The following is a 22,730-nucleotide window of genomic DNA, read 5'->3' as shown; positions in this document are numbered from 1 at the left end:
CCCAAATGGCTCCTCCTCGTCAGCACGCCAGACTGAGAGACATTACACCTCTGATCGAATCGCTGCGCAAATCCTCAGGTGCCCCTGGTCTGGCTATTGGCGTCATTCATCGCGGCAAGATTGTCCACGAGCAGTATGTAGGCTACCGAGATGTCGAGAACAAAGCACCTGTCGACGAGAATACTTTGTTCTACGTAGCGTCTCTCAACAAATCCATGACCGCTACATGTGTGGGGATCTTGGTCGAGGACGGGGAATTGGGCTGGGACACGCCGATTCACGATATTCTGCCTGAGTTGTCGAAAGATAGTCCGCTCTGCTTGGCCAAGCTCAATGTGGCAGACGTACTCAGCCATCGCACCGGCAAAGCCTGGGCGGACGCGCTCTACCTCGAATCTGGCAATCGCATTCTTCTGCCCAGGAAACAATCTATTCCCATCATAAATCACATACCGCAAGTCGCCCCTGTGCGCTCCAAGTACATGTACAACAACCACATGTACAACTTGGCAGGCTTGGTCATTGAACGTATCTCCGGCATGAAATATGGAGCTTTTATCGAGCAGCGACTCTTCAAGCCCCTGGGAATGACAAGCACAATCACTTAGTCGCCGAGTCGAGGTAGCAATGCGGCGCTTCCCTACAATATCCTTTCCAACAGGGAACCGTGGGAGCTGCCCCAATGCAACGCCTCCAGCGAGACCATGATGTTCGCGGGCCAGTCCGTGAGGACGAGTATGGCGGAATTGCTCCAATACGCCACAGCGTATTTCGAGGCAGCAGAAAAGATCTCGCCCCATTCCGATGGGAAGGATAAAGCGCCAGACGGACACAAAAGCCCCCTTATGCAAATAGAGGGAATCTTGCAGCCACACATCTGTCGACGGGTACCGGGTGCATTGCTCGAGCAGACATACGGCCTTGGCTGGAACAGAACACAATTACCCGGGTCATTGGATTTTGGTTGGAAATCGAGCCTAGTAGATGACTTTCCACGCCTCGGCGAGAGTTAACCTGGGAAACTTGCCATCTGGCACGGTGGCAACATGCCTGGGACGACAAGCGCGCTTCTCATGATTCCAGAGACCGGCACAGCTGTTGTCGTCTTGCAGAACTCGCTGGGATTGTGTGACGTGGCCGACCTGGTTTCGCAGGCCGTCGTCGATACTCTGATGGTCGGTAAGCCGATGCGCGATTACCTAGACCTCGCCAATCGATGCGCTGCAAAGTCCGTCCTTCGGATGGACGAAGTGGAGGCCAAGCTGGAGCAGGAGGGTATCCTGAACACGAAGCCACGGGAGCTGGAGGCGTATGTAGGTCGATATATGAACTCGGCGGGGAATTGGTTCATTGATATCTGTATCTCCGAGTCTGAAGGCCTGCAGCTGAGAGTTCTTGGGTTGGAAGAGGAGACGTACGAGCTGCGGCACTATCATTACGATACCTTTGCGTGGAATCAGTCGTATGATGAGATGGTCAAGAGGGCGCAGTATATCAGGGCGTATGAGTACTATTGACTAGAATTTGAGAGCGGGCAAAAGGACTGTGCGGGAATCACGCAGCTGAGGTGGCGGCATGACAGGACAGTTCCTGAAGGCGAAGTGTTCCAGCGTCTCAACGAGGCCTGAACCTATTAGACTGTCTTGTCGCACAGGACCTCGGCATATCTCGCAGGCTGGAGAAGGAGTCAAGGGCACCAAAAACGACATTTTCTCTGCAGAGCCTCATTCTTGGAGGCAGAGATGTGTAGCTGTGCGGATTCCATATCGAGGAGGTCTATCGGGCTTTCGGGGGGCGCCATGGTGACTGGGACAGTGCCTGCTCATTCACGGATGTCGACCACGCCAGGCGTGCTGAGCACCGTCTATGCACAAGACGAGGGAACAATGGCGGGTAATGTACATGTGGCTAGCACAAGCAATATCGAGGCTAAAGTGAGGTTGTTCTGGATGATGTGTATAAGTGAAGTGGGATGTCACTGGCTAAGCACGTATTTCATTGGTGCGCGTGTAAGCTGCGTGTGTTCCCAATTAATGTAACTGATATTCAGACAAAGAAGTGCGGGGAGCGCTGGGTAACCAAGTTGTACGTTGCGAGCTTTCGAATGTAGAGAATGGTATACCCTTAGCCTAGATAGATCGAGACGGATCGGTTCGCGTTCACGGAACGCGCTGACCATATGGGATGGCTAGTTGCCCTAACTGACTAACCCTGGAGCAGCACATGAGTATCAAACAAGCTTGAGCTGTGCTCCTCGCCAAGGATACTTTGAAACACCATGGTGGTGTTTGGAACACCGTTCTCGCCTGAATGCAACGGGTAAATGAAAACAAAAAGGCACGGTTCCTGGAGTTTGGTGGGATAACTTGACAAGAAGAGTTTTAGTCAATGCACCCCGTGGATCATCCCCGCACTTTCATGTCGAATAAGGCAGTTCGGAGAGAGCAACACGGCAGTTGAGCGTCTTCCCAAAGAGGCACGGAGTATATGCCGAACATGGGCGCGGGGAGGCCCAGCGTATAAAAGAGCGGCAGTGAGTCGCTTAAGGATGGGCACTGGGGCCTTGATCTTACACAGCTTCAGAAATCTCGAACAAGACCGCAAACGTCACGCTGCTTACCAAGATGAAACCGTTCAGCACCGGTGTCTTCATCGCTGGCCTGGCGGCCAGCACGACCGTGGAAGCGGTCAAAGTCAGTGAGTAGCAAGAATCCCCTGGTCTCGGCACACACATGGCAGTATGCTGATCGGGGAACTCGGTTACAGTGCTTCTCGGTGACTCCATCACTGAGATCACCTGCTGGCGACCCATGGTGTGGAACCAGATCGCATCCGCCGGATTGGCGGGCAACGTCGACCTTGTCGGCAGCATGAACGATCTCCAGAGTTCGTGCTCGAGGCCGTCTGGATTCGACCCTGACCACGAGGGCCACTCGGGCTGGCAGGCGTACGACATTGCGCGCAACAACATCAACGGTTGGGCGCAGGCCCAGAAGCCGGACATTGTCCAGTTCATGCTCGGCACCAACGACGTCAACATTGGCAAGAGGGACGTCAACAGTATCCTGAATTCGTACTCGCTGATCATTGATGCCCTGCGTGCTGCCAACCCCTCGGTTAAGGTTGTGGTACGTACTGTCTCGCCACGTTCTGCGCATCATTTTCTTTTCGAGTCAAGGGCTAACGAGAATGCACGCACAGTTAGACAAGCTGATCCCGACGAGCTGGAGCGACCAGACAATCGAGGCGCTCAACAATGCCATTCCAGGCTGGGTGCAGCAGAAGACCACCAATGCGTCTCCCATTGTCATTGCAGACTGCTCGCGTGCCGCAGGGTTCACCAACAGCATGCTCAACCCGGCCGACGGTGTCCATCCCAACAACCAGGGCGACCAGTTCATTGCGTCCAAGGTCGGTCCCCAGTTGATCCAGCTCATCAGGGCCTCGATATGAGAGGTAGGGGATAGGAAGGGGCTGGGCCGCTGGGGTTTCTCGTCTACTGCTTCGAGGGGCAGGGTCTTGATTATAGCAGAGATTATTTAGCTCCCATGATGAATGAGTATGGATTCCTTGTGAATATATTCTCAATCAATTGAATGCTGGGATGAATCATGGTGAAATGCTGCTCGCCCAACTTCTCAAGGCCAGGGGCTGGCCGTTGGACTACGTCATACTCATCGCGATCCGTCGCGAGCAAGAAACTGAAACAATTTCACCACCACGCGAGGTCTGTCACATCATCTTCAACGACCAAGCATCCCCCCTTCATTGTCCTCCAAGGACAACTTGCTCTGACGACAATGCCATCCCACCTCGCTACCTTGGTAGCAGCCGCGTCGTCGCTGGTGGCATTGGCTGGCGCCGACGCCTCCTTCGCGCAACAACCGATCCGGCCATTGGACCACTCGCAAGGATATCAATTCGACCCTCTCCTTCATCTACCGGGCATCTCACCCTACTTTGACGCCGTTGGCTTTGGCCTGTCCCACGCCGCGCCCGAGGGCTGCACCGTGTCCGCTGCGTCGTATCTCATCCGCCACGCCGCCATCTACGCCAACGACGCCGAGTACGAAGACTACATTCAGCCTTTCCTCGCCAAGCTGGACAAGCACCGCGGTGGTTTCTCGGGGCCCCTGGAGATTCTCAACGACTGGACCTCGCCCATTGAAGAGGACCACCTCGAGGACGTCACCCCCTCAGGCAAGGTGGACGCGACGAGGGTCGGCCATCATCTCGCCAAGCGCTACCCTCACCTCGCAGGGTCCGTCGAGCGCGTCGTGGCCGACACTAAAGCCAGGACCTACGATACCGCCCGGGCCTTTCTAAAGGCGTTCCCCCACGACGGCGACATTGACGTCACCCGCCTCGACAAGAAGGAGCTCAACGACGGCACGCGGGCTGTCCTCCCACACAAGGCGTGCTCCAACTTTACGAAAGCCCCCGGGACAGAGGAGCAGCTCGAGTTCCTCAATGTGTACGGCACGCAGACCTCGCGTCGCCTGCGTCCCTTCACCCCAGACGGCTTCGACCTCGCCCCCAAGGACGTCTTTGCCCTCCAGTCCATCTGCGGTTACGAGTCGGCCATTCAGGGCGCGCGCTCGTCCATTTGTGATTTCTTCTCGGACGCCGAGTGGCTCTCGTACGAGTACGCCTGGGACATGAAGTACGCGCACATGGTCGGTCCGCTCAACCCTCTGTCCAGCTACCTTGGTTTTCCCTGGCTTCACTCGCAATCCCAGCTCTTCGAGGCCATTGACGAGGGCGTGGCGCTGGGCAACGGGACGACGATCGAGTGGCCGACTGAGCAGCGTCTGTTCTTCTACTTTACGCATCGCGAGGTGCCCCCCTTTGTAGCCACGGCGCTGGGCATCTTCAATTCCTCGTCGTACCAGGGACGCGACGAGTTTCCCACATCGCACGTGAACCACGTGCGGGCGTGGAAGATGTCTGATCTGATTCCATTCCTGGGCCACGTCGGTATGGAGAAGATGACCTGTGACCGGGCGGACATGAACGGGGGCAAGGGCGGCCAGGAGGACTTTGTGCGGTTCATCGCCAATACGGCGCCGCGACCGCTGCCCTTGTGCCAGAGCGGTCCGGGCGCCAGCTGCCCCTTTGAAACCTTTCAGGGGATCGTCCGCGCGGGGATGGACAAGTACGGGGACTTTGATGGCGTGTGCCAGAATGGGGGCTAGCCTAGAGGCACTGGGGGAGCGATGAGGAGATGTGCCGAATGCACCACGGCACTGTACTGGAGTAGAAAGAGCATAGCATTGGAAAAAATCGCATTGGAGTTTCTACGTATGTTTAGGAGAACTTTTGACATAGCACGTGGCTCGGATCTCGCAGGCCCGGGCCGTAGCGGTGGTGCCAATCGCGTGCCTTCGTGGGCATCGACACCGACATCCGAGATGAGCAAGGAAGCCGAAAGCGTCGCACAACTCCCGAGGCAGTGCTTGACCATGTTCATTTCCTGAAGGCTTAAGTTTTTCTCTCAACAGCTGGCAGCCGTCGGCACCGAAATCGAGTCTGGAAGACGGCCAAGTTCGGCTCCGAGAGGCTCGCGCCTCGACCGCCAGGAGCGCCAAGAGCCGCAAGTGCGTTTCAGCGCCTCGAGAACAATGTTTCAAGCTTCTAGACTCATTATTACGGATCTTGTAATACAGGGGAAATCAGATGCAGAGACCCTGTCAACTTTATTCGAAGCGACAACCGGTGGCGAGTACGCGTGTGCGCGAGGCAGGCCGGTTGGCTGGAATGAAATGTCAAGATCTATGACAGGAGTCAAGGACAGGACAGAGTCCAGACAGACCCCTGAGCTACAGCTTCCTCCGGGTAAATCCTTCATCATGGTGTATAAGATCCAGCCTTGGTCCAGCCTCCAGAGCTGTTCCCCTTCTCCAAGACATTCGCTCACATACACAAGACAGCAAAATGCGCCTCACTCAGCTCCTCGCCGCTGCGGCTGCCCTCAAGGTGGCATCCACTGGCTTCGCCACCTACAAGGAGATCGGCGCGGACAGGGACAACTCGGGCGAGATTGCGTACAGCCCTCTCACGCGCTCCGACACGCTCTTCCTCTACATCCAGATCATCGCGGGAAGCGACCACACCAAGATCATTAACGACTTCAAGACCCTGGCGCGCAACTATGGTGAGCAGGGCATCAAGGCCATCCCCAGGGTGCGGTACGGCTCCTCGTCGGGCGAGATTGTGTCGGAGCCTGAGGACGCGGACCTCATCTTGGAGGATGTCCGGACCTGGGTCAAGGTTTTCCAGGAAGTGGAGGACACGATTGTGATCCCCGTGATTCAGGCCGGCTTCCTGGGCATGTGGGGCGAGTGGCACGTAAGTTTTCAGAATGGGGGTTGATATAACATGAAACGTCCTACTAGCAAAGTGTGTATGGGACAAGTGCTGACCTCCCCCAGAGCGGCTACTTCTGCCCAGGCAAGGGTGAGTGGGAGACGACCGAGAACCAGGACGTCAAGCGCGCCGTCGTCGAGGCCCTGCTCGAGGCCGGTCCCAAGATCGCCATGCGTTACCCCCAGGACCACGAGATCCTCGGCTTCGAGGGCAACCGCCAGGTCACCATCCACAACGACTGCATCTTCAACAACGGACCCGGTGGTGACGATGGCGGCACCTTTCCTGAGGAGGACATTGAGACCTGGTCGGACTACCTCAAAAAGGTGGCCTCCAACAACACCTATGGCGGTGAGCCTTGCAACCAGGCGGAAGGCTCGGGGTACGACTGGAGTGACTTTGACAATGTCTGTGGCGCGAACGGTCTGGAGGCGTATATTCATGAGTTCCAAGTGTCGTACCTGAACGTGAGTATTTCTCCGGGTGAAACATAAGAAGTGGACTGAACTGACAACTCTGCAGCCTGAGAACCCTCCTGAGCTGAAGGAACTCTTTAACGATCCGTCGCGGTCCGAGTGCGTCGACCGTTTCGAGGAGGCTCTCAACTTGTATCATTGAGTCGAAATTGGGAGGAAACCTTACCGAAATCTCTGGTATGTGAGCATGTACATCCATACCTTGTATAGCGGGACACAGAAGTCTCCATGAACTACCGCCGCCAAAATCAAGCTTAAAACTAGCTCAAGATATCGCGCCTTGGCTCTTGACCACGTCAACCTCGTCCATCCCATGTCATATAGCGAATCCGCCTGGTTTTTCTTATGACTTTTGTTGAGCTGAACTAGCAGCCCTAGTCTGCGCATGATGGGATCAAGTGATTTCTCGTCTGGTTCTTCTCGTTGTGAAGCGGTTGTGCGCCAATATGTGACATATGTGGCCTGTTGGCAACATGGCGTGGAGTAAAAAGAATTCCCATTTGCCTTATTTTCTTTCACAATCACTTGAACTGTTCTCGCCTGTACCGTGGGTACGATACTAGAATCCCAGCACGTCGAACAGCCACTTTCCAGACAACCACACGCTCAGCCACCTATCAAGCGTTTTCAAGACGACGGAAAACTCAATCATAAGCCCACCATGGACGACAAAGTCGATGGGGGCCAGAAGTCGGCGAAAGCCAAACAGCAGCCGAGATCCAGCGACAAGCTTCTTCAGAGCCAAGAGGCAACCGAACCAGAAGCGAAAAAGGGCCACACTGTGAACACAGAGTCAAAGGACAGGGAAACCCATAGCAACAACAGAAAACGCAAGCGAGAGCAGGGGAAGAATGACGACAATTTCAAAGAGAGAAACCCTCCTTCTTCATCCGCCAACGAGAGAGATGAAAGTGGCAAGCTCGGCCATCCTTCTTGCCAAGGCAAGAGCGCCAACGAGCCCAGCGCTACCATTGTAAACAACGACCGCAGAACGACTCGTTCCATGGCAGACGTGTGCAAATCAGCAACAAATTTATCCATAACCTCCAAAGAAGACAACATGTACAGCCAGCCGCCGAGCTCCAAGGCGTCCAGTCAGGGGGACAGTGCCAGTGAGGAGGGTTACGCCAGTATGGAGTACGATGCAAGTCATGAAGGCGACGGAAGTCATCAAGGCGACGCAAGTAAGGAGGGCGACGCAAGTCATGAAGGCGTCGCAACTAAGGAGGGCGGCGCAAGCCCCGACAAGGACATGGACGAGCCCCCAGCGCAGGACAGTGCCGCCACCGAACAATCGGGAGTTGGCATCACCGCCTCCGAGTCCAGCGTTATTGACAACCTGCTGCGCGCACTGAACCCAGAGAGATTCCGTGCGGGTCTGATTCCACCAGAATCAACAGGCTCAGGACGACGAGTGGAAACGCTTCGTGCCCAGGCGCAGAGAGCTCGCTGGAGTCCGTACCCCGGTGGCCCAAGCCGCGAGCAACAGGTCAACCCGCCTCGCTCGACACCAGGTTCCGATCCTCGACCTCTTACCTTTGGGCCCCAGCAGAATATCCGTAGACCGCCACAGAGGCTGCCTCGAGAGATAGGGAGCGCTCAGCAGCAGCCGCCACAGGCGGCGCCTCCACCACAGGCCCCAGCACCTAGTGAGTATCCGGCACAACAACAGCGACAACAAACACCACAAGTACCAGCATGCTCGGTTACTCAGGCACAGCCAGCACGTGCCCTGCCTCGGCCGCCGACACCTATCCCATATTGGTCAGAAACACCTAGCCCGCCTCCACCACCATTGCCGGACGGCACACCGGGTGTCACCTATGGCTATCGTGGGCGACCGTTGCAGGAGGCAGTACCATTTACAGGCCCACGTGCCATAACGCCGCCGCTCCGACTCAACGGAGTCACTGGGATCACTGGGACCAACAGGGTCAACGGGGTCAATGGAGTCAACAGAGTCAATGGAGTCAATGGAATCAACGGGGTGAACGGAGTCAATAGAGTCAACGGCAATCGCAACAACCACCATCGGCCATCCACGAGTCCACGATCCAACGGCAGCGTCAGCGAACTGTCCAACAACCAGTCCACCGACCTGTCCGCCGACCTGTCCGCCGACCTGTCCGCCGACCCCTCTGAAGCCGGTCGTTCGGCTCGTTCGACTCGTTCTGTCAACACGGGACGTCGCCTCTTTGACTACCAAGAAGACGTCCGCGAAGTCGTGGAGGGCGTCTACGAACAGCAGAGAGCCGATCCCGGGCGCGACATGGACATATACATGCGAAACCAAATGCCCCACGTATTATATCCGCCGGCGACGGTGGCATTAATCGGCCACGATTTGACCCACAACGTGGACGCACTGAGGCTACTGTCGCCCGAGCGGCAAGCCGAGCGGCTCGTGAGGTTGGCTGCTGTCGTCTACTATGCCTCGAGGGAGCTGGGCTTGGATCCATTCGACAATGTGGCCAGGGAATGGATCATGGCATTGCAAGACGCCCTATATCCTCTCAATCAGGCCGAGGGCCGGGCTAACTAGGAACGGATCCCGGGATCTGTCACATCATCCTCAGGCTGGGCTGAGACTGAGCAGTCTGAGCAGAGCGCGGATCAGGACGAGACACAGGACGGGCGTGGTAGAAGCATTACTTGATTGACTTAGACAGAGTGTGGTGAGACGAGAATCATGAGATAAGAAGAATCATTGCGGCATACCTCTATGGCTTTTGATTTCGTGAGACGCCTACTCCCATTTCATTCCATTCCATTCCATCCCCCATGACACTCATGTTTACTCGTCCTCCGCCTCCTCAGCCTGCTGCTCCTCCTCATCCTCCTCCTCGTCGTCCTCGTCCAGGCTGGAGCCGACCTCGTACAGACGCAGGATGCTCTTGTTTGGATCCTTGACGAGCACAAACTTGCCCTCGTCGCGCTTAAGACACATGTCGGCAATGGTGCGGACAATGCCCCAGCCGTTGGAGAGGGACAGGTTCATCTGGTTGGCAAAGTCGCGGGGCTTCCAGCCAATGACGCCAAGAATGACGTGCCTGTCGTTGGAGCGCGGGCTGGCGCGGGAGACGAAGCCGAGCTTCATGACGTCCGCGTTGGCCAGGATGCTCTGGACGGTCCAGCGGGCCAGCTTGCACGAGTTGTTCTTCATCTCGGTGGCGACGACGGCGCCGCGCTGCGTGACGAGCTTGCTCCGCCAGTCGAGCGCGCCGCCGCTACCGGGCGCCTTGGAGTCGAACTCGTTGAGCGCCTTGATGGTGACGAGCTGGTCGTCGCCGCTGATGGCGTTCTTCTGCACGGCGTCCACCTCGCTGCGGACCACCAGGTACACGGGCTCCTCGTCGTTGGTCGACAGGTCGAAGCGGCGGTACTTGTACGCCTTGGAGGCGGGCGGGTCCGTGTCCTCGGAGGCGTTGTAGAAGGGGTTGGCGTGCGCCATCTGCACCCGCGTCGACTCGGACTCGGACACGACCTGGTTGGGGAAGTTGTGGTTGATGTACGTGGCCTCCTCGGCGAGCGCCGCGGGCTGGTTGATGGCGTCCTTGTTGCCGTCGGCCGCGTCCAGGGGCGCGTCCACGGCGTTCTCGTTGACCGTCACCATGTCGAGCGTCGCGTTGTCGCGCTTGTCGAGGAAGATCTTGTTGCCCTGGCGCACAATGACAATGTCCCACGGGTAGACGGAGCGTGTCGAGCACATGAGCATGGACAGGATGCTATCCGTCGCGAAGATGGTCGCCTCATCCTTTTCGGCAAGCTCCTGGATGACCGGGTCGCTCGACGTGGTCACGTTGTAGGCGGCGCGGTCCACGGCCGTCAGCTTGCGCTCGTTGCCCTTGATCTGCGGCTTGTCGAAGGAGCGGTCGTAGTAGTACAGGAAGCCGTAGTCGTCGAGGTCCTCGCCCTCGTCCGCGTCCAGGTTCAGCTTGCCCAGGCGGTTAAAGTCAATCTCCTCCAGCAGCTCCCAGTCGGCGCGGATGTTGATGCTGGCGTCGCGGTTGCGCGTCGGCTTGTCCCAGTCCTTCCAGCCGAAGCGGCGGCCACCGCCACCACGACCGCCACCGCGGCCACCGCGGTCATAGCCGTGACCGCCACGACCACCGCCTCCTCCACGCTGGGCAGTGCCACGGCCGCCACGGGTATCACCGCGACCGCCGCGCTGGCCTCGGCCGCGGGTGAAGACGGCGCCGCGACCGAAGCGGGTCTTTGTGCTGTCGCGGGCGTTGCTGACAATCGAAAAGGAGGATTCGTCCTCGGCGACAGGGGCGTTGAAGGTGATTGCGGAGCCTGCGCCGTACACTTGCTGGTCTGCTCTGGGGTCAGTGTCCTGCTCCATCCTTCATCAGGCGCCGGGTACGGGTACACACCTCTGTAGTTGCGGTTGTACTGCTGGCGTCCGCCGCGCTGGTTGTCCTTGCCCTCGGTGGTCCAGTCGGCCATGCGGCCAAGCTTGTCGCCCTTGGAGAAGGGGGCATAGGGCACGCCGTCGAGGGTCGTCTCTGTGGTGACGGCGGGGCCCCAGCCGTCGCTGGGCGGGCAGCTCTCGCAGATGCGCACGTAGTCGAGCGAATCAGCCATTTCGAGGGATGTGGTGGTGGTGAGTAAAGGCGAGGCGAGGCGGCGCCGCGATGGAGAATTTGGCCTTTTGGCGATGAATTTGTGGTGGTTCAAGGTGGGGTGTGGGGCTGACCACCAAAGCCCCGCCACCAGCCACAGCACTAGCCACAGTCTCGCAAATGTCACATTGTCGGATTTGAGAAGCTGAATTCAATATTCAATGGTATCAACACAACACCCGCTGAGTACGTACGTACGTATGTATTTTTAACCGCTTTGACCAAAATAAGGTCACTCCTAAACTAAGCCATGATCGCGCGCGAGGCCAGCACCCCTTCCAAGGCATCCCGCACCTCAAACTCCTCTGTCACTGCGCCGAATCTGCAGGGTGTCAGCCAGCCATATCCATCTGCATACAGCATAGATAGAAACTTACCCATAGCACCGTACTTTTCTGCCGAGTTCGTCAGCCAGCCCCTTAACATCGGCAAGACTCAAGTCGCTGAACCTCGGGTGCGACATGATCATGCCCCACGCCGTAATTGGCGTGACCTCGCCGTCCAAGTCGATCCTGGGACTTAGATCCATGAGCGTTGCCAAGTCCGCTCTCGACAGCTCCCATGTCTTCTGCGTCGCCCCCGTTTCCTCGACCTCCTGTGCGTTTCGGGGCACGTTCGACGTCCCATATGGCGTGCTCTCCTCAATCAGGCCCAGCGGCCGAGGTGGGCAGGACGCCATCATGGCATGACCGCAATACGTCTCCTCGTCCGGCACGTTGGCCCTCTCCATGAGGAAAGGCAAGTGGCCCATACACGGCCTTTCGAGCTTCAACACGAATTCGATGCCCGCCTGTTCATAGTCCACCCCCTTATTCTTCGTCGCGACGGCTGTCATGTCCCGCAGCTGCTGGCCGCTCATCAGCTGCTGATTCTGCCCTGCACTCGGCGAGGCCGACGGCGCCGTGCTAGGCTGCTGTGAATTCTGATCGGGCGAGAAGACACCATGTGAACCCTGGCCGTAGCTTTGCCCGGAAACACTCGCATTGTAGTTGTTGTTGCTGCCGTCATCGCCTCCACCCGCATTGTCGTCGTTCATGCGGTTCGACGTCCAGGGAATGCCATTCTCCGCCAGCAGACGCTTGAGCTGCTTGTTCTCCTCGTGCAATCGCGACTTGTCCTGCGAGACGCTGCTGTAGATCTCCTTGAGTCGCAGCACCTCGTCCTCCAGCGCCTTGACGTAGAGTTCCTTCCGCTCGCGGTGCGTCCGCTGCGCTTGGCGGTTGAGCTCCTGCCGTCGCGTGAGGGCTGGCTTGCTGTCGGGTTTCGGGCCTCGTCGCTTCGGCTGTGATCCGTCGGCTGAGTCGACTCGTCAGTTGCGTTGCGCCTCGGTTGACTGAAAGCAGGGTACTGACCTCGCGACGAGCGCCTGTCGGCTAAATTCTTCAGGGCGCTCAGCCCATCGTTGTGTTGCTCGCCTCCACTAGATGGGCTGAAATTGCTGCGCTGCTCGGGTGACACGGAAGACGCGCCTGTTTGGCCGTCTCCGCCATGTCGGTCGGCCATGACGGGGGGTTGCGCCCTACGCGAGCTGGTGACGAGGCTGGGCTGGATCGAGTCCCGGATGGTGTGGGGTTCGACGACTCAGTCAGGTGCACAAATGGATACTTGGCTGGGTTTGACTTGCAGAATCAGCAGCGGGTACGTGTTGTGTAAAGATGTGCAGATGAAAGGTCCAACTTGTAGAGGAAATTTCCGATGGCAAGGTACCGTAGATGCCGGATCACCTTTGTTGAGGTAGCGGATTGAGTTGTAGGTGGTAGTTGGCGATATCCGGACATTTGCGTCATCCCCGATGACTTATGCACACTTTCTTCACACGCGGTTTAGACGGTCTGACAGCGCCAGAGTTGCTTTTGGTCATGTATGAAGATCTTCGTTCCGAACCGCGAGCCCTCCTCAAATGCCAAGAAGAAGTGTCAGTGATGAATTTCTTGCACGTCCCGCTCCCTTTGCGCGCCCAAGAACCTCACTGCTTTGGGTCGCTCGGAGATTCCCGCGCTTTAGACATGTCAATCGCGATTTGTTCGAGATGTTTCGGCACATTGCCCGTCGTTAAACGCTTAAACTAGTAGAACTTCACAATGACGCAGTTCTTTAGGTTGTACACTGTCGATTTGATCCTAGAGTCTAATGTCACGGCTCGTATGCCTGGAGGCATGAGCCTTTCTAAGGAAGAGGGGTAAGCCAACAAAACTCCAATGCCAGTGCGTGCCTCTCTGCCGAGGACGCAAGTCTAACAGTAATGATACCTCTCTCCACACCAAAAAAAACATATCAAGACACGAGGGGATCAAAGTGATCTATTTGGACTCGTCCCAAGTGGGCTTCATGGTCCAGCGCTCGGTGCTCTCGGCGAAAGGCACACCGAGCTCGAAGAGCTTCAGGACGACGTTGGAGAAGTCCTTGAAGAAGAGATCGTTGTCCTTGGCGTACTTCTCGGTCCACGGCTTGAACTTCTTGTCCTGCACAAGCACCATGTCGGTGGGCAGCATCATGAGGCTCTTGGTGGTCTTGTCCTCGTACTGCTTGGGGCCGTTCCACTTCTTCCACTGCCACTTCTCCTCGACGAGCAGGCGGTAGTAGTCGTTGGTCAGGATAGTGGGCGAGAAGGTCCAGGGACCCTCGAAGCCGGAGCGGTCGGTGTGGCAGCGGCCCAGAGCGTGGGCACCAGACAGAGCGACAATCTCCTGGTCGTTGAAACCCATGCGGTAGAAGATGTTGCGCAGGTGGTCGCTTCCCTGGGTGGCGTCAGGGAGACGGCCATCGGGGGTGCAGTAGGAGACGTCTCGGTCCTGACGACCAGGGCGGTAGGGCACGATGGGACCCTGCATCTCCTGGATGGCGGCAACACCAGCCAGAATCCAGAGATCGGAGTAGGTGATCCAGGGGTTGGCCTTCTTCACGGGCTCGAGGAAGTCGCGGGCGGCGAGGAGACCGGCGTTGGCACCGTGGTCGCCCTCGGGGGCGAAGCGCATGGTGGCACCGTTGCTGCCGCCAGTGCCGGTAGCCTTATCGTAGGTACCGCTGGCGTGCCAGGCCAGACGCAGGAGAACAGGGCCGAAGCTGCCATCATCGTAGTCGTCCTTCTCCTCGAGGCGCTCGGCGATCTGGTTGTACACGCGCTGGTAGTCGTCCTTGGTCGGGCTGACAATCTTGGTCGAGCCAGCGGAAGGCGCACCGCTAGCAGTGTAGTACCAGTAGCCAAGACCACCGGCCGCCGCGGCGGCGACAGCGAGGAGGGCGGGTGAGCTGGAGGACTGCTTCTGGGAGCCGGAGGAGTAGAAGCGCGAGCCCTGCTGGCGGAAGGCCTGGCGAGGGGCGCTGGTCGCAAAGGCGTTGCGGGCGGTGGTGCGTGTAGCCACGCGGGAGAAGTTGCGAGCGGCGGAAGCCATCTGGAAGGTTGTTAGATATGGAACATTGAGGTCAGGTCTACACAACGCGGAGAGGCTGACCTTGTGTGGAAGTAAGCGATGAAGCGATGAGATGTGAGAGATGCTTCAGGGTCAAAGAACTGCGCGAGATATCGGCAACTCGGGAGGCAATCTGGAGGAAAGGAAAGAGGAGCGAGCGGAAGGAGAGAGAACTTAAGGCAGCAGGCTCAGGGAAAAGAGGGTCTCGCCGAAGATGATAAAGACCTGGGGCGATTGCGCAAAACCTTTGGAATTCCTCGGACCTTCAATTGGGAAGATTGAGAATGGAAGCTTCGTGATTGGCCAAGATCATCCATTTCGGACCACCTAGTGGGGCGGCACTTTCACGTTCCTTCTCACCTGACTTCGCGTCATGTTAAGTCAATGACAGAGGAAGGTCCCCTCGGCTCGGAGCCGCACCGGTTGTTCTTCCCACGTTTTTGCGTCTTCGCCTCCCCGTCAGCGCGCCTTCTCCGGAGCCGGCCACAACCTCGCAGCAGGTCGACGTGCGACAATCTGATGAGAAATGGCAGTTTTGACATGAATTCGAGCTTCACATGGCTGGGAAATGACTGTGTGCCTTTGACGACATGGTCGCCCATCTCGTTCACCCTCGGACGTTGCGGTCGCTCGAGACAATGCCAAGACTTTTCGATTCGACATCCCGTCTCTGACTTAGTCACACTGTATCCTCAAAATCAAGCAACGGCTTGATGCTCAATGACTAATTTCGCCCGTAGGCCGAGCCCATCGGTCTCCGAGGTCGGTGTTTCCATTAGCCTAAACAAATAACTTTCCTGTAACTCCGTATCGTACTATCAGTGGCCACGAGTGTTGCGCTGTGACATGCGCGTCACGTGTTACCTTTTCATTGACCATTGCCTCGAATGTCAATGGTTGTCGGCGTGTCGCCTTGCACACTGTTCATCCCCAAACGTCCAGAGACAACCACCAAGCCTAGGAAAGTTGAAACTTTCTTTGTTCTTGTCCTAATCTCCACGATTAGTTGTCACACCGGTCCAAAATTTAATCCAATGGCCACCTACAGGGTAATCAGAGCGAACGTGGGATGGCCACTTCCTCAACAACGCAGTCCCCGAATTCCGATATGAATGAATCGGTCACTGCCGCAAGTTTCAGCAGTGTGTTGGCCAAATCGAACGTCACTCATGTTTTGGCCCCGTTTGGAACAGCACAAACAAGAAATCAATCACCTCCTGAGGAGTTGAGGCTTGCTCATCATCTCCTCGACCTGTTCATACAAGTCCTCAACGCGAAGACTAATCGCACTCTGGAATTTATAAATCGCAGAAGTGCTTTAAATCGTGAAATTAGCCACGCACTTAAATAGAACTGGGGGCTATTGACTTCGCCGTCGCCAGATAGCGTTTGGGCGGTGGCAACGAAAACGAAAGCTTGAGGAGTAATCAGCAAGGCGCGCTTGGTAAATAAGTTTGGGGAAAAAGAGCTACTGGTCTCTATATAAATCCTACATTTCTGTGTGTTTTCCTTGACCCTGATTTCTCCCTGCAACAGTAGTACAGAACGACAGGCCAAATCTAGGTTACACGAAACTCTATCTTTTCACCCCCCTGGAGAATCAACGGACAGCATCTACAGCATCGACAATGAAGTCTCCCACTCGAAAAATGTCTTCTAAGAAAAGGCGGGCATATCGCAAACGTCTGCAACAAGGCCGTATTCCCGGCATGAGCCTACGCATGATGAGGTTGAACTTTTTCCTGTGCATCTGTTACGAACCTACACTCGAGTTTCTCTACCCTTCGCCCCTTGATGCGCCCCGGGACGGACCATCAACAGGACAGAGCTATGACGGGGAAGCGGAAACCGACGATGGAGATGTTGACGAGATCTCCCCGGCTCCTGTCCTAGTTCACAAACAGGGAGAGGCGAAGGAGGAGTAGATGGAGGATGAGGAGGATTTCTACTGCTCTGGGAAAGCCAGTGTCCCCTGTCTTGCTCGTCCAGCGCCTGCCTTGGCCTTAGAGGATGAAGATTAAAGTCTAGACTGTTGCATCAACTGTCGCATCAAGAAATAGATACAGTTAGTATGTACGTGCATTCAGTTGCCCATCATAATCTCCAAGTCTGGGTGACCTGCGCGAGGCTTCTGAGTGTGCCACTAAACAAAATATGCAGCCATGACAAGTCGTTCGCGTCCCCTCGTCACTCTGCATTTGATGGGCGTAGTCTTATCACGAATGGTGTTAGCAGGCGCTTTTGGCATAAGGACCACTGTGATTTCAGCTTCAATACCAGGTAGGGGAATCAGACGCAAGCCTCAATAGTCAACGTCCGTCATGTCCTCTTTGGATTCTTCGCAGCCGTCGAGGGACGGGAAAGCGGCTTGGCCAGGGGTAACAGTCTAGTTATGCCAATGGTTGCGTCTGAATTACGGATAGGAAAGTGGCGTACATGAATATTGGCTGTATGCAACAAGGGACGGCACGACTACGCATATTGTCGGGACTGTTCAATTGCATGCTGCAGGAGATTGCGAGTCTCGGCCAGGTTCCTAGTGTGATGATTGATTTGTGAAGATGTATCCGTTGCGATCTCGGTGTGCGCGTTGCTAGTAGCTGCTTATCGATAAGCTGCACCCCGCGATCCTGCCCGCCCTGTACGTGATGTCACACGCGCGCCCTTGGTCACCCAGAGGGCGCAATGATGAATTGGGTGAAGGGTTACATTGGCAAGCACGGGCTTAGACATGCATGAAAATATGCCGTGGATGCTCAGCTCAGGTATGCCAGATCATCCCAGAAAGTCACCCTGAGCTCTGCACCCCACTATCTCAAGTCAATACCCGACAATGTATGGCCGCCCCACACCGTGACTCAAATCTTTCTACCACCTCTCCTCCGGTTCAGGCCGGCTGTTCCTCCATACCTCTCAAAGTTGCGGCTAGGCTCGCTTGCTCTAAACATTGATTGTCTGCCTATATATCGCATCGGAATCGTCAAATCGTCTTGCGTTCGTCAAAGACCATTGCGCAGCAACAAAGATGCCATTGTAAGTGGTGGGCCTAGCGCACCTGCAAGTGATTACTCCGCTAACCGATGGCTCTTTCCCTACAGCCTCAAGGAACCGTGGAAGAAATACCAGGCTTTCAAGGTATGCCGGCACCTCTTCTTCCATACGCCTCCAAATGGGAACACGAGCTGACATGACCAGCCGCTGCGTCTGCCGAATCGAAAATGGCCTGACAGGGTCATCGAGAAGCCCCCTCGCTGGCTGTCGTCCTGCCTTCGCGATGGAAACCAGAGTCTGCAACAACCAATGGTACGCTGCCCGGTGATTGAGCAACGAACGGTTGCTGCTGTCCATTCAGTGAGCAAAGGCTGACACACGGCAGAACGGCGATGAGAAATGGCGTTTCTTCAAGATGCTCTGCGAGCTCGGATACAAGGAGATTGAGGTCTCATTTCCCTCCGCCTCCGAAACCGACTTTGACTTCACCCGTCGCCTGGTCGAGACGCCAGGCGCTGTACCCGACGACGTCTTTCTCCAAGTCCTCTCCCCGTGCCGCCCCGACCTCATCCGCAAAACAGTTGAATCCGTGCGCGGCGCGAAGAATGCTACGATCCACATCTACCTCGCGACGAGTGCGTGTTTCCGACAAGTTGTCTTTGGATACACCGAGGAGCAGACGCTGAACCTGGCGGTGGAATGCACAAAGCTCGTCCGGTCCCTGACCAAGGACAACCCAGACGCCGCCGACACGAAATGGCAGTTTGAGTTCTCACCCGAGTGCTTCTCCGACACCGATCCCGATTATGCCGTCAAGGTGTGCAGCGCCGTCAAGGCGGCATGGGAACCCAGCGCGGCAAAGAACGATCAGATCATCTTCAACTTGCCCGCGACAGTGGAGCTTGCGACGCCCAATATTTACGCCGATATGATTGAATATTTCTGCGACAACATTGGCGATAGGGAGGACGTCTGTGTGTCTCTGGTAGGTCTTGTATTGCATCAACTTGGCAAATTTATGCTTACACACTTTGGCAGCACCCCCACAACGATCGTGGCACAAGTTCGTACCAACAAATCTGCTACAGCTGGCCTATAAACTAATCTCGGACAGGTGTCGCGGCCGCAGAGCTGGGTCAGATGGCGGGAGCGGACCGAGTAGAAGGCTGCTTGTTTGGGTTCGTCTTTTTCTTCACCCCCTATGGCGACGAGCAACCACTGACTTCTGTCTAGTAATGGCGAGAGAACCGGAAATGTCGACCTGGTCACTCTGGCTCTGAACCTATACACCCAGGGTGTCAGCCCGGGGATCGACTTTTCGGATCTCAACTCGGTGATTGAAATGGTCGAAGCATGCACAAGGATTCCCGTGCACGAGCGTGCTCCCTACGGCGGGAGCCTGGTCTGTGCCGCGTTCTCGGGCAGCCATCAAGACGCGATCAAGAAGGGTTTCCAGAACCGACAAAAGCAGGGCCTGTCCGCCGAAGACCCATGGCAAGGGATGCCTTACCTGCCCCTGGATCCCCAGGACATTGGTCGTACCTACGAGGCGATCATCCGCGTCAACTCCCAGTCCGGAAAGGGCGGCGCAGCCTTTATTGTGCACTCCAAGTTGCAGCTCGACCTTCCCCGTGGCCTGCAAGTCGCATTCTCGAGGATTGTGCAGCAGCGCGCTGAGGAGCTGGGACGCGAGCTCAAGCCCGAGGAGATTACCAACCTATTCAAAAAGTCGTACTTCCTCGACGAAACCCCCCGATTCAACCTCATCGACTACGCCATCACGCCTGACAGGGCGCCATCACCGGCCCCTGCCACCCTAGGCCAGACGCAAGACACCAAGAGTCTCATGCGTATCTTTGAGGGTGTCCTGATGGCCGATGGACAAGAGTACAAGCTGCGTGGTCGTGGCAACGGGCCGATCTCTAGCATGGTCGCGGCCCTGAAGCCAGTTGGCCTAGACTTTGACGTCCAGGACTACAAGGAGCACGCCATTGGTGAGGGTAGGGGTGTCAAGGCCGCCTCCTACATTGAGTGCAAGCCTTCGGGCAGCAAGCAGACGGTCTGGGGTGTGGGCATCCACGAAGATGTGGTCCAGAGCTCTCTGATGGCTCTGCTGAGCGCTGCAAGCAATGTGAGTTTTGAAAAAATATGAGGCTCTCACAAGAGGTTCAGGGTGCTGATTAGGCCATTTATTGACATGCATGCAGTTTATCACCAGCCGGCCCAACAGCCCCCTCCTGAAGCCTGCAGACGCAGTCACCGCGGCCCAGGACGCACCTAGTATTGTCTCCGTTCTGGAGGAAAAGGCCAACGGTATCTGAGTGGAGTTGAGAAAGGGGAGAATAAAAGTTTTACGAGACAGTCCCGTTGGCAGTAGCAGCAACGAATAGTGGACAGGAAATGTTGGGATCCAGGTGGGTTGATTGAGCACTGGGTTCTGCACGGGTGTTTATGCGGTTTTGACAGCAAGCTGAATGAAAGATGCAATTCGAGTACCCGCTCAGGCGGTCGTGTCCTTGGTTTTCACCGTCCCCTGCGTTGTTTGGGGCCCCTGAGGCTTGGAGCGACATTGTCGTCAAGGCCGTACGCAATGGGCAGTCTGTCCCTTCATCGGCAAAGTCGATTCACCTAGTCCGACTTTGTTACTATAAATGAAGATGATCCCCTCTTCCAGGTGCCGATCCGTCAGCCCAGCTAACTGTTAGAGCCGACCGTCTGCATGCGACATGAGGCTCTCGAGCAAGTGGCGCTCCACCAGCATCGCACGTGGGGTCGATCACTCATGACACTCAAGCCGACGCCAACCCACAATAAGGAAGTCGACTTCTCGAACATCACAAAGCTACACAGATGCATGGCGCGATGCCTTAGTACGCTGCACAATGCCGCATTTCCGGGTGTTTTTGGGAGTTGGTATCTCGGACCCGGGGATATATAAATGAGCAGGTTCCGCGTGTCAACATGCTGCTCAACAATCATACCTTCAAGCCACCATGAAGTACTTTGCGGCCGTCCTGGCCCTTGCCGCCTCTGCGGTCTGCGATCCTACCGTGTACCTGATCCGCCATGGCGAGAAGCCAGACGACGAGGGCATCGGTCTGAGCCCCCAAGGCGTGCAGCGCGCGCAGTGCCTCCGGAGCGTCTTTGGTGCCGGATCGCAGTACAACATTGGACACATCATGGCCCAGGAGTACAAAGCGAGTGAGTATACAGCGTGTCGAGAGGCGCGAATTATCTGACCTCGGTGAACCGTAGGCGGCAAGAGGAAGCGCCCCTATGACACGGTGCTCCCTCTGGCCAACGACCTTGGTCTCACGGTGGACGTGTCTTGCGACCGCGACGACGAGAAGTGCGTTGCCGATGTGGTGGACGACTACAAGGGCAGTGGCAACATCCTCATATGGTACGTTATGGCCATGTACGCACGACAGCGTTCTTTTTCAGTCGAGCTAACCAGTATTTTTAGCTGGGAACATGACGCGTTGAACAACATTGCCGAGGAGATTGGCGCCCACGACGTCAAGAACTACCCGGATGATAGCTTTGATTTGATCTGGACTCAGCCTCCTCCTTACAAGGACATTACGGATACGACGTCTGAGAACTGTCCCGGCTTGGACTGAACGAGAAGCGTCTAATTGAAGTTGCAGCACCGAGGTCCAAGTTCTTTTTGGGTGCGCACGTCCTAGCGATTCATAGATCTAAAAGAAGAAGTTGATTCATGCCCAGCTAGGTTGTTTTCAACGGCTGACCTTTCACATCTGCATATCAGAACAGCGCAGACTATAATGCTAGACAAGAGGCTACGCTTCTTGGTGAACGTTTTTTGACATGAGAAGATCAGCTCACGCCTCTGTGTTTAAGGGAATTTACCTAGAGTAATTCGGCTCGAAAGTGAAGCGTGGTAAGACTCAAGGTAAGCGGTGGGAGCCGGGCCGGCGGAATACAACGCTACTACGCAGATCTCATGCTCGTCAGGACGAATCTCGCCCGACGAACCGATCTGAAACACCAACTCTAATTGAGCACGGATGAAACATGAAGATTGAAGATCTGCGACTCTGCACGTGCTACTGTAGAAGTAATAGTAAGTATACACAGAGTCCAGACCCCAGACCCCAGAGAAGACTTCAAAGTCCGGCTACCCCGGGACACCAGCGCAATGAACATGAACATTCGCACGCCCTCGATGTATGACGCAGTACAAGATGTGCAGAGAGTAAAATAACAGGATTCTTATGTCATTCGGGTTTGTACCCGGCATAATATGGAAAGGAATCCCGTATTATCAGCCTCTCCAATATCACCTACCCTGTTCAGCTAAGCGAACCTGCACCTCGCTTCACCAGAGGGGTCGAGACTGTCGGGTGCAGTCGTGGGATCCTCCTTCGTGTAACGTGTTCGGCTGGAATGTCTAGGCAGGATCAATGTGTGTGAAGAAGTGGAAGATCGGCGCTGGGCTGAAGATGTGCGCACATGTAAGCAACCTTGATCCTGCGAGGAGGGGCGAATTGACCACCTCAAGGCGTCATGAACTCTTGAATTCATTCCCTGTCTTGATCTATTCGTGGACCCTGAAAAGACGAGTCATCCCAATTGAGCCGTTCGCTTGCACCAAGAAAGCGGGTGGCCCCCATCATAACTTTATGAGGCTGAAACGCATCCTCCGCCTGGGCTCGGAGTTTCCTCCACGCCGCGCGCAGAAGAGGAAAGGAGCGGCATTGCGGCACGTTTTAGGGGACCCTTGATATTCTTTGAATCTTGATTAGCCCAAATAATCTGGACTTCGGGTCAAGGTCCCCTTTGAGAGAGACTCTGAGTCTGGGACCCTGTGCCACTCCGTCTGGGCAGAGGTGCCAACG

At 56.1% G+C, this 22,730-nt stretch overlaps 10 protein-coding genes across 10 annotated transcripts; 7 read left to right on the top strand and 3 right to left on the bottom strand.

Moving 5' to 3' along the window:
- Positions 1-5: 5 nt before the first annotated feature.
- Positions 6-1,628, top strand: F5Z01DRAFT_682017 (beta-lactamase/transpeptidase-like protein; the record flags this gene model as incomplete). The annotated part of the gene is made up of 4 exons (XM_046265735.1): positions 6-528; positions 622-1,008; positions 1,084-1,501; positions 1,532-1,628. 4 exons carry the CDS (start codon positions 6-8, stop codon positions 1,626-1,628), a joined length of 1,425 nt encoding a protein of 474 aa, XP_046117567.1.
- Positions 1,629-2,429: 801 nt separating this feature from the next.
- On the top strand, positions 2,430-3,652 carry F5Z01DRAFT_657829 (SGNH hydrolase-type esterase domain-containing protein). The gene is made up of 3 exons (XM_046263662.1): positions 2,430-2,697; positions 2,767-3,128; positions 3,202-3,652. The coding sequence occupies exons 1-3, from the start codon at positions 2,625-2,627 to the stop codon at positions 3,451-3,453; spliced, it is 687 nt and encodes a 228-aa protein (XP_046117566.1). The 5' UTR covers positions 2,430-2,624; the 3' UTR covers positions 3,454-3,652.
- F5Z01DRAFT_657827 (histidine phosphatase superfamily) lies at positions 3,653-5,358 on the top strand. Its single transcript, XM_046263661.1, has one exon. It carries the CDS (start codon positions 3,801-3,803, stop codon positions 5,193-5,195), a length of 1,395 nt encoding a protein of 464 aa, XP_046117565.1. The 5' UTR covers positions 3,653-3,800; the 3' UTR covers positions 5,196-5,358.
- Positions 5,359-5,521: 163 nt separating this feature from the next.
- On the top strand, positions 5,522-7,272 carry F5Z01DRAFT_151707 (uncharacterized protein). Its single transcript, XM_046257732.1, has 4 exons — positions 5,522-5,854; positions 5,927-6,348; positions 6,432-6,833; positions 6,889-7,272. The coding sequence occupies exons 2-4, from the start codon at positions 5,935-5,937 to the stop codon at positions 6,982-6,984; spliced, it is 912 nt and encodes a 303-aa protein (XP_046117564.1). The 5' UTR covers positions 5,522-5,854; positions 5,927-5,934; the 3' UTR covers positions 6,985-7,272.
- F5Z01DRAFT_151611 (uncharacterized protein) lies at positions 7,183-9,652 on the top strand. Its single transcript, XM_046257731.1, has one exon. It carries the CDS (start codon positions 7,504-7,506, stop codon positions 9,382-9,384), a length of 1,881 nt encoding a protein of 626 aa, XP_046117563.1. The 5' UTR covers positions 7,183-7,503; the 3' UTR covers positions 9,385-9,652.
- Positions 9,637-11,429, bottom strand: F5Z01DRAFT_675042 (eukaryotic translation initiation factor 3 subunit D; the record flags this gene model as incomplete). Its single annotated transcript, XM_046265107.1, has 2 exons — positions 9,637-11,159; positions 11,219-11,429. 2 exons carry the CDS (start codon positions 11,427-11,429, stop codon positions 9,637-9,639), a joined length of 1,734 nt encoding a protein of 577 aa, XP_046117562.1.
- A 281-nt stretch (positions 11,430-11,710) lies between these two features.
- On the bottom strand, positions 11,711-12,970 carry F5Z01DRAFT_623888 (BZIP-type transcription factor; the record flags this gene model as incomplete). The annotated part of the gene is made up of 3 exons (XM_046261347.1): positions 11,711-11,789; positions 11,845-12,763; positions 12,820-12,970. The coding sequence occupies 3 exons, from the start codon at positions 12,968-12,970 to the stop codon at positions 11,711-11,713; spliced, it is 1,149 nt and encodes a 382-aa protein (XP_046117561.1).
- Positions 12,971-13,651: 681 nt separating this feature from the next.
- On the bottom strand, positions 13,652-15,090 carry F5Z01DRAFT_151408 (cytochrome c peroxidase precursor). The gene is made up of 2 exons (XM_046257730.1): positions 14,920-15,090; positions 13,652-14,859 (listed from the first exon to the last, which is right to left on the bottom strand). Exon 2 carries the CDS (start codon positions 14,857-14,859, stop codon positions 13,768-13,770), a length of 1,092 nt encoding a protein of 363 aa, XP_046117560.1. The 5' UTR covers positions 14,920-15,090; the 3' UTR covers positions 13,652-13,767.
- Positions 15,091-17,585: 2,495 nt separating this feature from the next.
- F5Z01DRAFT_657808 (uncharacterized protein) lies at positions 17,586-20,380 on the top strand. Its single transcript, XM_046263660.1, has 8 exons — positions 17,586-17,910; positions 17,976-18,012; positions 18,073-18,180; positions 18,254-18,853; positions 18,907-18,931; positions 18,983-19,046; positions 19,102-19,999; positions 20,076-20,380. Exons 1-8 carry the CDS (start codon positions 17,903-17,905, stop codon positions 20,187-20,189), a joined length of 1,854 nt encoding a protein of 617 aa, XP_046117559.1. The 5' UTR covers positions 17,586-17,902; the 3' UTR covers positions 20,190-20,380.
- Positions 20,381-21,594, top strand: F5Z01DRAFT_657806 (uncharacterized protein). Its single transcript, XM_046263659.1, has 3 exons — positions 20,381-21,069; positions 21,124-21,271; positions 21,335-21,594. Exons 1-3 carry the CDS (start codon positions 20,862-20,864, stop codon positions 21,489-21,491), a joined length of 513 nt encoding a protein of 170 aa, XP_046117558.1. The 5' UTR covers positions 20,381-20,861; the 3' UTR covers positions 21,492-21,594.
- The last annotated feature ends 1,136 nt before the right edge of the window (positions 21,595-22,730 follow it).

Source organism: Emericellopsis atlantica (genome assembly GCF_019669845.1).
Source record: "Emericellopsis atlantica unplaced genomic scaffold F5Z01scaffold_16, whole genome shotgun sequence".
NCBI classification, from domain to species: domain Eukaryota; kingdom Fungi; phylum Ascomycota; class Sordariomycetes; order Hypocreales; family Bionectriaceae; genus Emericellopsis; species Emericellopsis atlantica.
The sequence above is the reverse complement of the archived record's forward strand: the minus strand, read 5'-3'. Positions and strand labels throughout refer to the sequence as shown.

Bases quoted from the DNA above. Each gene is read 5' to 3' on its own strand.
- F5Z01DRAFT_657806 (XM_046263659.1), top strand. From the start codon at position 20,862: ATGAAGTACTTTGCGGCCGTCCTGGCCCTTGCCGCCTCTGCGGTCTGC. The intron at 21,070-21,123 runs GTGAGTATACAG...GGTGAACCGTAG, and splicing joins GGCCCAGGAGTACAAAGCGA to GCGGCAAGAGGAAGCGCCCC. The intron at 21,272-21,334 runs GTACGTTATGGC...CAGTATTTTTAG, and splicing joins AGTGGCAACATCCTCATATG to CTGGGAACATGACGCGTTGA.
- F5Z01DRAFT_657827 (XM_046263661.1), top strand. From the start codon at position 3,801: ATGCCATCCCACCTCGCTACCTTGGTAGCAGCCGCGTCGTCGCTGGTG.
- F5Z01DRAFT_657829 (XM_046263662.1), top strand. From the start codon at position 2,625: ATGAAACCGTTCAGCACCGGTGTCTTCATCGCTGGCCTGGCGGCCAGC. The intron at 2,698-2,766 runs GTGAGTAGCAAG...ACTCGGTTACAG, and splicing joins CGTGGAAGCGGTCAAAGTCA to TGCTTCTCGGTGACTCCATC. The intron at 3,129-3,201 runs GTACGTACTGTC...ATGCACGCACAG, and splicing joins ACCCCTCGGTTAAGGTTGTG to TTAGACAAGCTGATCCCGAC.
- F5Z01DRAFT_151611 (XM_046257731.1), top strand. From the start codon at position 7,504: ATGGACGACAAAGTCGATGGGGGCCAGAAGTCGGCGAAAGCCAAACAG.
- F5Z01DRAFT_657808 (XM_046263660.1), top strand. The intron at 18,013-18,072 runs GTATGCCGGCAC...TGACATGACCAG, and splicing joins AGAAATACCAGGCTTTCAAG to CCGCTGCGTCTGCCGAATCG. The intron at 18,854-18,906 runs GTAGGTCTTGTA...ACACTTTGGCAG, and splicing joins AGGACGTCTGTGTGTCTCTG to CACCCCCACAACGATCGTGG.
- F5Z01DRAFT_151707 (XM_046257732.1), top strand. From the start codon at position 5,935: ATGCGCCTCACTCAGCTCCTCGCCGCTGCGGCTGCCCTCAAGGTGGCA. The intron at 6,349-6,431 runs GTAAGTTTTCAG...GACCTCCCCCAG, and splicing joins GCATGTGGGGCGAGTGGCAC to AGCGGCTACTTCTGCCCAGG. The intron at 6,834-6,888 runs GTGAGTATTTCT...ACAACTCTGCAG, and splicing joins TCCAAGTGTCGTACCTGAAC to CCTGAGAACCCTCCTGAGCT.
- F5Z01DRAFT_151408 (XM_046257730.1), bottom strand. From the start codon at position 14,859: ATGGCTTCCGCCGCTCGCAACTTCTCCCGCGTGGCTACACGCACCACC.